The sequence below is a fragment of the Dermacentor albipictus genome, chromosome 5, assembly GCF_038994185.2.
Source record: "Dermacentor albipictus isolate Rhodes 1998 colony chromosome 5, USDA_Dalb.pri_finalv2, whole genome shotgun sequence".
Taxonomy (NCBI): domain Eukaryota; kingdom Metazoa; phylum Arthropoda; class Arachnida; order Ixodida; family Ixodidae; genus Dermacentor; species Dermacentor albipictus.
Window position 1 is genome coordinate 97,874,932 of NC_091825.1, and position 16,231 is coordinate 97,891,162.

The following is a 16,231-nucleotide window of genomic DNA, read 5'->3' on the forward strand; positions in this document are numbered from 1 at the left end:
AAATGTTTTCCACTTGGTTAGAGCAATATTAGCTCTTTCCTTGGCTGGTTAAGCTCCGCGCCAACAACTGGCTGGACTGTGCAGACCGATCAGGCCGCTCACGTACGTCTACGCTAATATTCCTTCATCAGCTTGAGTTTATGCCTACAGCCATCTGCCGAAACACCCAGTTTGCCTGTAGTTACCGGAATATCCTTACAAAATTTTTTATAGAAAGTCCATAAACTTTCTATAAAAATTTTTGTAAGGGACCAGACAGGATCGGCACTATGACAGAATGCTCGCGACGCACGCTGCTTCGATAGCCCTCGCTTGGGGTCGACGGCCAAGCAGCTAGCGGAGAGGTTTCGCGCAGGCGGGGGGGGGGAGGCTCCAAAACAACCGGAAGTAGACGATGTGACGTCGCATGGTGACGCAGAACCAGTGAAGGCGGAGCTTAGCCCCGATCGCTCGGCGAACGAGTTGAGGAAGAAAAGCATGGCTAGGGAGGAGGGTAACTAGTTATAGCTTGTAACTCCTTTAATACGTTACGCTTCACTTAAATTGTGGTGCGAATGTTCTACTTAAGCTGTACCCTACGCGTCTACAAAATTTGTCCGAACCGTTTCAGGGGCCCTTTAATAAAAGCTAGGCCAACTATTAGAACTATGCCAAGTTTCACATCATTCTGTTCTTGTGCAGAGCACATGTGCAAAATGTAACAACTACACAGACACTTGTACACAACAAAAAGATTTTCACTATTTTTACAGCTCAGCAAAGAGCACAGATAAAAACTCAAATTTAATTGAACTGCACTGTTACCGACACTTACCATCTGCCAGACCTGCATGATGTTGTCCTCAGACACTGAACAGATGACCCATGGCTCGTTCGGATTCCAAGAGAAGTCCGATATCTTGGCTGTGTGGCCTCCGTGAATGAACTGCACGTAAAAATCCAAGCCACCAACATTTAGGTATTATGTACGCTACAGTCCACGTCCAATTTTGGGGCTTCCAAGGTGCCTCGGAAGCATTTGAAAGATTGGGTATGGTGAAAAAAATGAATGCAAGCTTTTTACTGCCCCGAAGGGCTCAAATTGCCAGAGGTACATCCGAAATAGCTCGTAAGGCTCACCAGAACACTTATTGGGAGTATCGGTGCCCATACTGTGACAGGAGACAGCAGGTGCACGCACGTAAATGAACACATACTGTATCCTGCAACAATGGCCTCTTTCCATTATTAGTATGCTTCACCACTGTATATTGAGTATGCTTTACTTTGTAACACCACTGTATTGCGATGAGGCTGACCTCAGGGAACCATGCTTTTCGAACTTCGACGCCATCAGCGAGGATGACGAAGGTGTAGTTGGCACCTATGCCGACAGCAGTGAATCCTTTAAATGAAAAGCACAGCACCACAAATAAATAAATAAATAAATAAACAGCAGGCAGCCTAGTAGCTTGGTAGGCTTAGGTTTGCCACGGTGGCTATGGCTATCAGCAGATCGGCATGCGAGAACGCTTGGTGGTGAATGTCGAAGCATCTAGGCCTAGCGTTGCCGTAGTGGCTATCGAAGCCAGCAGGGTCAGTGTGCAAGATCAGTGGTTTGAAGTTGCAAGATCATTTGCAAGATCATGCGCCAGTGGTGGCTTCAATTATTGCCGTTTCGGACTTACAACCACGGCAAAAAGTCACGAAAGTGAGACAGAGACAGGTTTCAGCATCTGAAATTTCAGTCATCCTTATACAGTGCCTCAATGGGATACGTCGCAATGCCGTGAAGGCGTCGGAATTATTGCGCATGTCCAAAAAATCGGTTATTGACTGTATATGCTTGTCTATGGCAGATATGCGGGTAATGTTGCGAGATTTTTCAATCCCTAAAGTTGCTTATACCAGGTCTTCCATACTTGACTAAGATATTCCTCAGAATTTTGAGAACACATGTCATTAAACAACATTCACAGTGCATGTCTCATCTTAAATCTTCTCCAACTATTAAATGTTAATGAAAGTGCAAAACAATATCAGTGCTCATACCTGAAAGTGATGCAACACTACTGGCACGGCTCTTTATGAGCAGCATAGAGGCGCCTGTGCAATTTGATTTCATTACAAGTTTGGCACACCCGCGTACATCCCGTTCACGTATACAGTGCAGTCCCCTTATAATGATATCAAGAACAAAAAATATCCCATCATTAAAACTGATAATCGCTATATGGACTGCCGAAAAAAGCTGCCGAACGTACCTTCCTAGCTCCGAAACCAAATTAGTGAACAATAAAATGTTTAATAAAGGGAAAATCAGACATCCACCTGTTCGTAGCAATTGCTACAAAGGAAACCCATACGGGTTCCTCAAAAGAAAAGCCTTGCAGTTGAAAAAAAGATTAGTCCTGGTCCAGGACTCTAACCTGGAACCACCACCTTTCCGGCCAGCTGCTCTACCATCTGAGCTAACCAGGTGGCTAGCAGATGGCAGGGCGAAGTCGAATTTGTCAACAACGCGAAGCAAAGGCAAGAGTTTGGTGTAATAGTTCTGCGGAAACCCGCAAGGTGGAGATAAGTAATTATTAAAGGGAAAATCAGACATCCACGTGTACGTAGCAATTGCTACAAAGGAAACCAATACAGGTTCCTCAAAAGAAAAGCCTAGCAGTTGAAGAAAAATTTGTCCTGGGTGGACGTGTGATTTTCCCTTTATTAATTACTTCTCTCCATCTTGCGGGTTTCCGCAGAACTATTACGTCAAATAAAATGTTTAGTTATACCTCTAAACAGGGTGTCAAACATTAGGCACACCGAAACAGTCCGAAATCTGCACTTGCTTTCAGGGAAGTTTCAGGTTCACAACTGCGATGTGCATCGCATCCAAGTGCTGCGCGAACACTGGCAGCTATAATTTAGCGTGCACAAAATCAATGAGCGACTCGATCGACAACAGTGCACTTTGGGTAAGCATCAGAGTCGGTGTTGAACACAGGCCTCTGTCAATCGCGTCGTCACTACTGCTGCTGTTGTCGCCTCCACTGCACAGCGCCGCCATCTGTCGTGACAACGATCACCCTGTCGGAAATTTTTCACAGAACGAGGCAGCGCTATCTGCGCTGAAAAACTCCACTGAAGTACCACCTATTTTATTGGCAGTAGCGATGTACTCCACGAGTTCGGTAACGTCAATGGCTTCCAACATGTTGGTTTTACAGATGGGAGGTTTCGCCCTGGCATACAAAGCCTGCCTTTTCCATTGATCGGCTTGGCCTTCGTGGTCTTGGCACTCCCAGCTTTCAGAATCGTCAATATCATCGACTGCGCAAGCTCATACTTCGAGTCTTGCAAAATCTGCAGCTTCGTCTCAAGCGAGTTTTGTGCTTTGTCTGCGCACCTACTGTAAGTTCCGCGCTTACTGAGAAAGAGAGGGAATTCTAGAAAGGAAGCGCAGGCACAATTCGCTTCTTGCCTTTTTTTCCCCTCAGACGCGAAACTGCTGGCACCATCTTGTGGCACACAGCGCCAACGAAAGCCACGCTCTCCATGGCTTTCGCAATCGGCTTGCAGGCGGGACGCGCTGCATGGTAATGGCAGCAGATAGAAACTCGCGTGGGCAAACTTTTCGCCCCATCTCAGTTAAGGGGAACTTAGCAACGAAAATTTCACGATTATTCTGCATGGAAAACGTCGCCAAGAAGGCAGAATTTAGATTGTTATATCCGACATGCAGTGAATAACATGTTATATATGGGCTTTTCCTCATAGCCCTAATGCATACGTTGATACTCTTAAGTCGGCTCATTGTTATAACCGATATGTTATCATATGTGGCATCGTTATAAGTGGACTGCACTGTAGTTAGAACACCGTCTGAGAAGTTCAAGCACAGCGCTAAACCTTGCTATCGCAGTCAGTGCTTCACCCTTCAGGCAAAACTGACAATTTGTTTTTGTTTTTTCATCAAACAAGTCACTTATCATTGTTGGAATGACTAGGATTTGGTCACAAGTACACCCAAAGAAGGAGACATGTTTGGATGAAAATGTTTGCACACATGTCCAAATCAGAAATGTTCGATACTTCATTATCTGTATCCAGGCTTTTCCGAAACACTTGTGTTCAATCTCAAGATTTTACAACTCAAATGTCCCGGAAACCATGCATTACTTCACCATAATAGTTAAGCTGCCGAGAAGCCTGCGCTTTCTGACCCTAGTACTCGGACTGCAACAGGAGCAGGGTTCGCACCAAATGGACCTACAGCAAGCAAACTAACCAGGAGCTCTGGAGGGCCATCCTCGGCGTCCTCAGCAGACTGCTCCTCCCCGATCTTGCTGAGGTCCCAGACGTGGAGTCGTCGATCGGTGCCGCTTGAGGCCAAAATGGTCTCATTGTGAGGCGACCACTGCACCTGGAAGATCTCGTCCTTATGCGACTCGAATGAGTGAAGTTTGAGCTTCAGATTCCGCAGATCCCACAGTGCCACCGTCTGTTGAAGAGAGATTGATTCATCATTTACAGGGTGCCTGCATGACCTTTCTTTTTATCCCATAAAAGTGCATTAGAGCAGGAGCAATTCACTAAGTACATCGTTTTTAGCCATTTAAAGCATGAAATGGCACCTGTTTATAAAATGCAAGAACATCCTGCGTCAGAGTGCGCCAATACTGAGTGATCTGAACAAAACAGCAACAACGAAAAGCATCATCCCTAAAGTATGTTTCACAAAGTTTAGAAGTAAGGTCCCTTCTTGATGTAATATGGTGGCCCTATGTACGTAAAATATTTTATTTCCAACTTAGAAATATATATGTTGTGAAAAAGCTAACCTTACGTGCCTACTGCAATCTAACCACACTAAAGGCAACTATTTTGTCAAGTTATATAGATTAATGCTCTAAAACGTCTAAGGTGTCAATGTTATCTAGACAGAGCTTTAGCAAGTGATGAATTAAGGTAAACTTAAGGTAAATGTAGCAGACAATTTGAGACTATTGGGACATTCTAGTGCTACCATGATGACCTAAACGCCTCATTATTGTCACTAGTACTCAACCACTGATAAGATTATTGCATTGGATTATAAGATGAAAAGGAATGCTACTTGTCCATTTCTATTCTATTCTTAGAAAATAGAACTAATTGAAGTTACCCAACCATGTGCTGCCTTCGCTCTCACATTTTGGTAGTTTTGGTATCACACAGTGCTGTGCATGTATCGCTGACTTGAAAAATCTCGTACTAATAGCAACGAGCAGAGGATGCTTCGTCCATGTCATGTTTCTGATGGCCATGCGTTTCGCATTTTGCGCAAAACACTGTAGGGCTGGCTCTTCGCCGTCATTTCACTCATCGACAGCCAGTAAAGCAGCATGACGTATACAGCATCACAACGGCTTGTTCATGGCAGGCATTCTGAATTGCACTAAAAGACTGTAACCTCTTCAGTCGCGATATTCGATGTAACTAGGTCCTTTCTCAGCACGAAACAAGCGCTTCAAGGTTTCCAGAATGGTATTTTAACAGTCCACATTAACTTTTATATTTGCCTTTGGAGTCCCTCATGCTTTTGCCACTGTGTTTGTTAAGCAGCCCAAAAAAAACAATGGGGCAGTAAGGCACATGGTAGTGGGGGGATCCAGGTTAATTTTGATAGCACAGTGTTTATAAACAAATAAGTACACAAGCCCTTTTTGAATTTTGACCACATCGAAATGCAACCATTATGGCCAGGAATTGAACCCACGACCTCATGATCAGCAATAGAACATCATAGCCACTATAGCCTCTGTGGTGGGTCTGTGAATCTAAAGGAAACTCCATGTGTATCATTGCCATTCGTAACACCCAATGTAAAAATGAATTGGTGCATCACGTTGACACAATAGGAGAATTACATCTTGAAGAACACGTGTAAACAACTAGGACCGTCTTTTTTTTAAATTATTATTCCCAAACCAATGTAGCATGACCTTTGAATAGCAGCAAGTGAATTATTACTTCAGCCGACAGTTTAAGAACAGTCATTTGCTGCTGTGAGTAGCTGCTTTTGTAGACCCACATGATTCGAAGAACTAGAGATACTTCATATAGTTATAGGATACGGCTGGTACATTCTTGTATTGAACTATTACTGTTGTCCCATCTTGTGTTGCCTATGTACACCTTTGTCCTCACCCCAACTCGGCGTTGCTTTCACCCATCGCTACGCACACCTCATCGGCCAATCGAACAGCCCTGATTGTGAACACTGCCAGATGCCCAAATCACTGCAACACGTACTGTGCGACTGCCCAGAATATATGCTGGAGCAAAGAACAGACAGTTTCCTAGCCAGAGTTGGCAGACAACTACTGTCGGAGGAAGCTATCCTCGGCCCATGGCCTGACACTGCAATTTCAATGCGTGCAACAAAAGTATTGTTGAAGTTCCTGCAGGGCACCAAGCTCGACGAGCGGCTCTAGCGAGGCAAGTGTCTCATGTACATAAGCACTCACCACTTCTCTTATCACCATCATCCATCCCGATAGTACTTTCACTCCCCTTCCCTCTTCCCCAGTGCAGAGTAGCAAACTAGAGCGCACTAGCTCAGGTCGACCTCTCTATCTTTCCTATCAATAAATTCTATTCATTCATTGTCTTCACCCATTAAAGGGCCCCTCACCAGGCCCCATAGCAAATTTCGGTTATACAGTGGAAGTTGTTACACGTCCTCTAGGGAGAGTTCTGCCAAAAAAAAGATTTCAAGTCAGAACTGAGATAGAAATATTTCAGTGGTGCGAACCCATGATTTCAGCAGGCGAGCTCCACTGCCAAGCAAGATGCTCTCTCCACTCGCACCGTCTAGCCTCCGCAAGCAAAATTACTTCCCTGCATTCTCCTGTACCGGACCTCGAGGATCGTGTGACGCACATGTCACAGGCCCCTCCATATTTTTGTCCCCCCCGGTGAAGCGCACTTCCGCTGACCGCTTCGTATGTCTTGAAGAGTCGTTCGTGTAGCATTTGACAGCATTCGACAGACAGTAAGCGCGATCTTCATTAGCTACAGTTGGCACACGACACATCGCTGCAGCAAGTTCGGAGTGCAATCATTACACAGGAAATTTTTTTTTAAATCAAATTTTGACGACAAAATTCAGGGGTGCGATCACAATGCGAGTGCAATCATTATGCAAGTAAACATGGTACTAAGGCAGAACAAGTGGATCGCAGAGCATAATCAAGCGCTGGAGCACATTAGAAAATTAGTACTTTCGTTGTCTGCGTACGCGACTGCACGACGTAGAAACAAGCAAACAAAAGGTAAGTGTATCTCTCTCTCTGCGGGGCGAAGTAAACCAAGAACATGCAGACAATAGGCAGATATTAGATATTAGGCGTTTTATTAGTTATCTAAACTTTCAGTCGTCTACTGAGGCAACAGATGATAGAAATAACATATGATGCATTGAATAATTCTCGAACACACGTCAGCACGAGCGACGTGACAGCAGTGCGATATACATAGGTGCACTTGTGCGATGTACGTCGACTCTTCGACTGGGAGCGCCGCGGCGTGCAGCGATATAATTCTTTGCGAACACGATCGTTAGCACACATTGTATGCTCTGCGCTTGTCAGCTCAAAATGGCCAGACCTGGTGAGGGGCCCTTTAAGGAAGATAAGGGGAGGGACAGAGAGAAGGCATGCACACTTTTGTTCTATGAAAGACAGGGATTTGCTAGCTGGATGGCAATTGACTGCCTCACTGCAGTTGTCACATAGTGCTGGCACCTAACTAAACCAACATTCAACAAGGAAGCACACGGCCACACTCCAAGAATCGCATCCTTTCATTTCACAGTGACTGTCAGCTCACTACTCTTTTAACTTGCACACAAGTGTCCTTTTCTTTTCACATTCTGTACATCCTTCAGCAAACTTCAGTAGCCATCATTCATTACACGCTGACCTGCCTCCTTCCATAATTCCAATGAAGAAAAAAAAAAAGGCATGGGTGCACACACCTTGTCAGCTGAGCCTGTAGCCAGAATGAACTCACTGTAGGGGTTGAAAGAGAGGCAGTTCACCTCAGCTGTGTGCGCATCAACTGTATGGCTTGGCTTGTTTGTGTTGTTTGAGCGGGTGTCCCAGCTGAAAAGACGTGAAAAGACTCAGTACGCATAAGGATACCTCAAATAGCACAAGATGCTCAACTACTTTCACAGTCACCACTCTCGTACTGCTCTACCTCACTGCATGGCAGAATGCAATCACAGTCGAGCCAAGATGAATAAAACAATCCATTTCATACTTAGCATGCAACAGTGTGGAAGCTGTGCAAGTAGTCTGGCCATAGAAGTTTCACTACATGCAATTTACTGTTTATTATTTATTTTTCAAGTACTGCAGCCCTATCCAGGGCTATTGCTGGAGTGAGATACAAGTACATACAAGCACAAAGGAAAAAACAAGTACTAGAGCAGAATAAATAAGCAGTACAGTAAACTTAGACATGTGTTGGTATATTGTACTGAGATGCACAATATCACTGGGGTGCCTATAAAAAATCAGATGGTAGCAGTGCAAGAACACAGCTGGATAACATGCAACAGAATTCGAGAACTCATGGGGAATGTGCATGTTTGAAGTTGAAAGCAAGTGCAAAGAAAGCCTTGAGGTTGTTACTGTGGCATCTTTTAGTTGAAAAAACACTGAGATGTGACATAATCAGCAGCAGACAGTTGACAAGATGAATGAACATGGGGGTGTAGCAATTTTATAGAATCAACATGCCTCCTGGTGCTCAGCATAGGCAAATTCAAGGAAGTCATGGAGAAAGAAGGGCGAAAATTTCGAACCATAGTGATGACAAATGAAACTAACAGTTGTTTTTTGATCTGCAACACTTTCCACAGAGCCACTTCATATACCACAACTTGCGAATGTAAAGTAACATAAAATATATTATTTATGCAGCTTTGCTATTCCGGTATGCGATGTACTATATTTTGGTCGCTAGTGCTGCACTGGCCATTAGTAGCAGAAATGAGTCATTCCACTCATTTGGTCTGGTAGATTAACTTCAGACCTCTTACTGCGTGACGCAAAAGTATGAGACTTAATGTTAAGTCAAATTACATGGTGTGTAGACTACAAGAGAACCTCATTAATACTTTCTGAATATACAAAAGAAGCAGGGAAAAACATACTAACCAAAAAAACATACAATCCAAAATTATTTTAAAATTTGACACTCTACTGTAGTTGACATCTACGTAATGTAAAGCACTGCACGAATCGTTGCACAATGGCACGAGACGCGCATCGAGCTGGTAGGGCTTCGGCGGCCCGAAGTACGCTTTGCTGTATTTCTATTGCGTAGTGTTTTCAGACGGCAATGGGAAACTGAAACGAAATCAAGCTGCTGGGCAACGCCAGATGCTACCAAAATGAAATGCGACTCTCACATCGCACCGCTTGCGGCAGGAAACGGCGGCACTACCTACGGCACTACACACCGTAAAAAAGATAGATGAAGACACATTGCAGTAGTTTTGGCGGTGATAACTGTGAATGCGGCATGCAATGACCTGGGAGGAGATTTTCTGATACCGGAATAAGAAACTGAGCGCGCACCGGCGTTTTCACGTGAAACAGCCGAATGAGTAATGTATGGAAGTTGATGTGGCGTGCAACTACTGTTCTATACTATGCGTGCCTTGCGCCTTTTTTGTTGTTGTTGTTTTGCTTACAGAGGATCTAGCAGCCGGAACATGAATAAGATCGCAATCCACAGCTGGGAACAACAGCACATTTGGGTTATCACCTATAAAAACCCCACTATGCTTGTAACGGCACCACGCACTGTGAAACAGATAGGCAAAGATGCTTATCACAACCAGATTGGTGGCGATACGCGTGAATGCGGTGTGCAGTGAACCTGGAGAAGATTTGCTGGTACTGGAATAAGAAACTGCGTGTGTGCAGGCATTTTCACATGAGACAGCCCGGCGATATTACGGCGAAGCTGCCAGGGCAGGTGGCATATACTGTTCTTGACCACACACGCCTCGCACATTTTCTTGTTTACATGGGATCTAGAGGCTGGAAAGCATAACATACAAACACAGTTTGACATTTTACTGAACGTTGGTGCTGAAAAATCGTGCTTTCCAAGAACGTATGAACCAGTAAGAAATACATGCAACTCTATTGGGTCATTTTTGGGGTTCTCGATCACGAATGTTGGCACTGGGAAATTGTATGTAATGGGACCGTATCAATGAGGCCCTACTGGATATCTTATCTGACACACTACTTTTTGGTCTCAAATGCAACAGCAAGAGAAGACTCCCCGGCCTTCAGTGTTGCCTGTTACATGTATGAAATGGAAAATAATGCATAGACATGTACAGTCACCGTCCATAATTAGGACATGCTTGATTATTCAGACAGCTTTGCAGCAATGACAATACAACCGCGTGCCAATTTGTCAACCAAGTCGAGCAGAAATACTGTATTCGAATATAGGTCAACCATTTTTTTTCCAGAAATGTTACCCATAATTAACTATCGACCTATATTCGTGATCAAGGCTAGCAAAGTACTGAGCTAATGGAGTTCCAACGTGGAACAGAGCTGGAGCCGCAAAGGCCAAGTCCACAAACCAAAACGCCCTGCCATGCATGTCGATATCGTACGTCAAAGCTGCAGTCGTGCAAATCGCAAATAACCTTATTTACTCCATTCTAATGTGCACCGATTGTAATGCACACCCGTACACTACTGCGCACCCGTACAGTACAGTGCTAACTAAATAAACAAGCATGGTGTCACACACGCACAAGCAAAGATGAACACCTCTCACTTGATAACCGCGGAAACTCACTGTCAAAACACAGGAGTGAGGAAGCGCGGCAGCAGCTGCCTGTCGCTTCAATGCAAACTATAAGTGGCGAAAACACAGTGCGCAGCGGGCTCTGTCCCCGTCGCAGATCGCTCTCAAGATAGAGCTGAGGCACTCATATCGCCAAAGTGGATTGTCACGAATACGTCCTGCTTCGGTCCACTGTGTTGCTTTGCTGGCAAAAACCATCTGCTTCAGTTTGCGCCAGTCCCACATGCAAGCTTCGGGTACTCCGAACACCCATGATATGGCCTGCTTTCCGTTCATCTCCACACACAATCACTTTCCTTTTAAACGCGGCATCATGATGAACTCGGGAAACGCAGGATACGGGAAGACAGGCAATGGACTAACGCCTAAGCACACGTATTACAGCATATGGAGGAAGCTATGGCAGCTACGCTCAAAGTGGGCACGAGGCGGCCATTTTGAAATGCCGATGGTGATACGGTAACGCAGATTTAGGGTCGTACTTGATTCTAACGTGCCGACAAGAGTGACCAGAAAAATGTCCGGCATCTTCTAACAACACATTTTTCAAACTCTACATACCTAATGTGTTATTTTTTTTCTTGAGTTTCCCATTATTATTGTGCTACTATCCCTTAACTACGGTTTTGTTAAAGCCAAATATGTCCCACTCACTCTGCAATTCTATTGATTATATTTTACTTTGTGAAAGTTTCTTGTTCACTCCCTTTCGCATTCAAAAGCATTCAGTTTGACCTTTGTACAATTTTAACACCACATTACTGCATGTTAGCGCATCTCTTACACTGTATTTTTTGTATATGTATACACATATGGATTCTAATTATTGTACAATCTTTGAGTGTACTCTCCCCCCTTCACAATGCCTCTAGAGGCCTGCAAGGTATATTTAAATAAATTCCAATGAGTTGAGCCATATGCGAATTATTTTTTTTTGATTTCTTGAACAATACAATATATGGAGGCCGATCTATATTTGTGCTCAACCCATTTTCGAGTAAATACGGCAGTGACCTTTTGGTTTTGATATGCCGCAAACGCATACTGAAACTAGCGAAGCCTAGCCCATCTATTCGTTGCCGTCCACAGCTAAACCGCAGCCGTAAGTCCAATGTCGTAAAGGCTGCATTTGCAATTGACACAATTTGCTGTGCAAGTTCCACTATGCACATCCAGAGTTTGTTAATTTAAGTGTTAAATAATGACACGGTCCCAAGCAACTTCAAGCAGTTTCAAGTGGTGGACAATGAATGTCGCAAAAGAATGTGCTATCACTCGGCTGTCAAAGCGTTGTTGACTTTTGTTCTGTTGTCGGGGCATGAAGATTCAGTGGATGCATGGACAGTACTTTCATCTCTGTGTAGGGACAGCGTGACAATGGTCGAGATGTGGGCCGCCATTTAGCAGTGATGTCTTCCGCTAAATTCTGTTGTGCTTATCTACCGTTCACAACCAGCCGATCCCAATTAATGTGGGCAGAGTTTTCCTCTGACCACTGACTGATGAAGTGCGAAAAGCATGAAAAGCAATAACACAAGAAAAGGTGTCGCTACGAGAAGTGCATGTAGCAAGTTGCGTAATGAGTTGTCTGAACTGTATAAGAGTAAAAAAACAACTAGAAAGTACTTACATCATCAGTTTCTGGTCATCTGCTACCGATCCAAAAAGGCTCTCGTGGAGAAGGTGCCATGCCACATCCTGAGCACACACACAATGGATAAGAAAGAACCAACCAATATGAGAACAGATTCACTAAAACCCCTCTTCTTAACCAAATCGGAAAAAGCAGACAGCCCACTCACTTCAACAACGGCGGTGTGTCCAGTGAAGATGGTTTTAGCGTCAACCACTTTATTCTCTTTTGGAGTAGCATTGATGTCCCAGAGACAAATGGTCTGAAAAACGAAATGGCACATTGTGCAATACTACTCTTAACGACCTTTTGGTGAATTGCAGTTGCACTTTTGAGGCATGAACAGAGCAACATTTTTATTCTCTAGGAACAAGGCCATTCTAGCGGCAAACTGGGGATCGGGAGTGCCGACCACACATTCCAATGGCCGACCAAGAGCGCCTGTCAAGAAGAGATCCCGCCTGTGGGGTTCCTGAGGCTGCTCATCAAAATGCATGAAGCATGGAACTTCACCGAGAGATTTAGGAATAGAACTAGCATACGTACTCTGTTGATGCCTTGATCTAGTGGCAGTGCTTGCGTTCCAATTGTGCATTTGGAGGCCTATGCTCTGCCAGAAAGAGTTGTAGACACTGCTGTCTGTTGTTATTACTATTTCCTAGCATCCTAGTTGGCTCATTTGGTTGTGCGACTACACCAGAAAAACAGTGGTACTGGGTTTCATCCCAAGACCAGGAAGAAATTTTTTTTTTTTTTTCAAAGTTTATCTTCTGGGGAGCTTTAATGGTTTTCCTCTATAACCTCACACTTTCAGGTGCAAACATGTGGCAAAAGTGACCCAAAATACAATTGGCTACCGCGAATGGGTACTTCCAAGCTTCTTAATTTCTTCCCATTTTTCTGAGGTAAAATTTGTGCACACATAGAACACATAGCAAAATAAAGTATTGTATTCAACTCACGTGGTCATCTGAGGCACTCAAGAGGTGGCCATTGAGATTAGGGTTCCAAGAAAGACCGTATCTGTCATGAAAATTATAAAAGAAACTCAGGTTAATATTAGGTGTGCAAATTCACCCACACACGCACACAAACAAAACAGCACAGTTCTGTACAAATCGCAGAGCAACTCCAACAATAGTTGGAGAACTTAGCGCTTTGATTCTGTGCACGTCTTATACAAGGGGGTACCAAAAAAAGAAAGAGGAATACATGTTAAAAGACTAGGTATTTATCTTTTCTTACAAAACAACCTTATTACCTTCAAAGTACTCTCCATTATCCTTAACACTTTGGTCCAATCTGCGAGTCTTCTTGAAAATGTTTTTAATACTTGTCTGTGTTTCGATGGCAATTTGTTTTTTTCTTCACCTTTTCTACGTCATGAAATCGTAGTCCTTTCATGTTCTTCATTCGAGGAAAGGAAAAAAAAGTCACACGGAGTGAAGTCAGGTGAGTAAGGGGCGTGGGGCAACAGAGTGCTATATTTTGCCAGGAACTGGGGCACTGAGATGGCTACGTAACCTGGTACATTGTCGTGGTCGAAAAACCAGTCTCACGAGTGCCACAAACCAGGCTTTTTGTTGCAGACTGTTACATAATCTTTTCAGTACCTCTAAATAAAAAGCTTGATTAACAGTCTGAACTGGTGTAATGAACTCTAAGTGCAATATCCTCCCCCCCCCCCCCCCCCCCCCCAAAAAAAATGAGCATGGTTTTCATATTTGACTTCGTTTGATGTGCTTTCTTTGGGCAAGGTGACAATGGCATTATCCACTGGCTTGATTGACGTTTGGTTTTGGGGTCGTAGGAATAGCACCCTGTCTTGTCGCCAGTAATAACCTTGGAAAGAAAGTGTGGATGGCTTCGAAGGTAATCTTTCAAAGCGTGGCATGTTTCCACTCAATCTTTTTGCTGGTCTGTCTGAATTCCAGGCACAAGCTTCACAGCAACTCTTTTCAATGCCAAACCATCTGTTAAAATTCACTGAACCGAGCTCCAAAATGGTCCAGATAGGTTCTCCAGCTTTTCAATGGTCCGTCGTCGGTCTTCAGGCACAAGTGCATAAATCTTCTAGACATTTTCACCTTCGTGAAGTTGACAGACATTTAGAACGAATTTGTCCCAAATCAATGTTTTCCTCTTTTTTTTAAGCAAGAAGGCCACCTGTACACTAGAATTTTTTTTTTCATAGCAAGCACCGTCCTTGTAAGCAGTGTTTACCATCTTAACAGTTTCTGCAGCATTTTTCCCAGGCAAGAAACTAAATTTCATAGCCGCGCGCTGTTCACTCAAATCGGCCATCACGACAAACTAGGAGTGCGCGAAACTAGTTTCACACAAAAAAATCACTGTACCCGGAGAAAACCTTGCCGGAAGACGCCACTGGGCGCAACAATCTCAAAACAAGTTGCCCAATGCTTGGCTAGTGGAAGAAATGTGTACTACGACAGCTCCGTCCAGCACAGTCCTATTCCAGTTTCTTACAGGTGCCCCCCATATCTCGTGAGGTAACCTAACACATACATTGAAGTGCCATGCAAGTACCATGTAAAATCTCATGAAAAGATAAGTAGACCTTCTTTATACTCAGGGATCCTTTAAGGACCCCTCACAAGGCCATACAGCAAATTTTGGTTACACACTGGAAGTTATGTGCCCTCTAGGGGGCATTCTACCACAAGAACTTTTCTTAATTAGTTCATTAGTAGCAGATAGAAATATTTGAAGCGCCGCAAACCCATGATTTAAGGCGGCAAGCGTAACTGCCAACATAGACACTCTCTCCATTTGCCCCATCTAGCCTCAAGCGAAATTCCTTCACTGTGTTCTCCCATACCTGAGCCGAAGATAACACAACGAATACATCACAGGCATCGCCTTCTTTTTTTCTTTCTCCCTCTTGCATTCTCACTGAGCGTCGCCCTTACGGCGATGGCCTCGCGCGTGACCTGTTGAGTTTGTCTCGTTTGTGCAGCAGATGATGTTGCGTGCTCTGCACAAGAGCAGCTGATTAGCGGTATAAGTCGATGCCACAATCTCGAGCCCTGAGGCAGGCGCGAAAAGAAGAAAGAGCATAATCCTGGCGCTGGAACACAGTAGAAAATGACAGTTTTGTTGCATGCGTGCAAGACTGCACTACCTGGTAATAAGCAGACGAAACAGAAGTACATTTTGCTTGCTATGGTATGAAGTAAAACGAAAACACGCAGACATTCATTCTGTATGTTTTATTATTTCTCTATCATTCACTTATAGAAGCAACAGATTAAACACATAGCTGATGTTGCCTTGAATAATTCTCAAACTTGTATGTCACTATGAGTGGCATCACAGCACTGCCATGTACGATTGCCACTTGCACGATTAAAGTCAACTGTCCGGCTAGGAGCACAGCACCCGTGAGAAGGAAAAATACCATTTGGTTTGAAATTTTAAGCTCTTTCTGCGGTGCATAGGGATGCAGTACTTAGCAGACACACTCGTTAGCTTGCATTTTATGTACTGCTCTTGTTGGCTCACAATGGTCAGACCTGGTGAGAGGCCCTTTAAGTGAACTGACCGCAGAAGTGTCGGGCCCACAGAGCTGTGAGGACCGCGGCATTTCGTCACAAATGACCGCGTGGCACACACTCGCACAAACTGCGACAACTTATCAAGAACAAGTAAAAACTAAACACGCCTCTGCTCTTGCATAACAGCTTTGTTCGCGATCCCATTATGTGAAATAAC

The 16,231-nt window shown here is 44.1% G+C and overlaps 1 protein-coding gene across 1 annotated transcript in view; it reads right to left on the reverse strand.

Annotated features, from left to right (window-relative positions):
- The window catches only part of Caf1-55 (chromatin assembly factor 1 p55 subunit), a 30,573-nt gene that overhangs the window by 3,603 nt on the left and 10,739 nt on the right, over nucleotides 1-16,231 (reverse strand). Inside the window, exons 7-12 of the mRNA XM_065450799.2 lie at nucleotides 13,462-13,522; nucleotides 12,669-12,761; nucleotides 12,497-12,564; nucleotides 7,994-8,120; nucleotides 4,262-4,474; nucleotides 815-925 (exon numbers count right to left, since the gene is read on the reverse strand). Coding sequence (XP_065306871.1) covers nucleotides 815-925; nucleotides 4,262-4,474; nucleotides 7,994-8,120; nucleotides 12,497-12,564; nucleotides 12,669-12,761; nucleotides 13,462-13,522 — 673 coding nt within the window. The remainder of the gene's footprint in view (nucleotides 1-814; nucleotides 926-4,261; nucleotides 4,475-7,993; nucleotides 8,121-12,496; nucleotides 12,565-12,668; nucleotides 12,762-13,461; nucleotides 13,523-16,231) is intronic.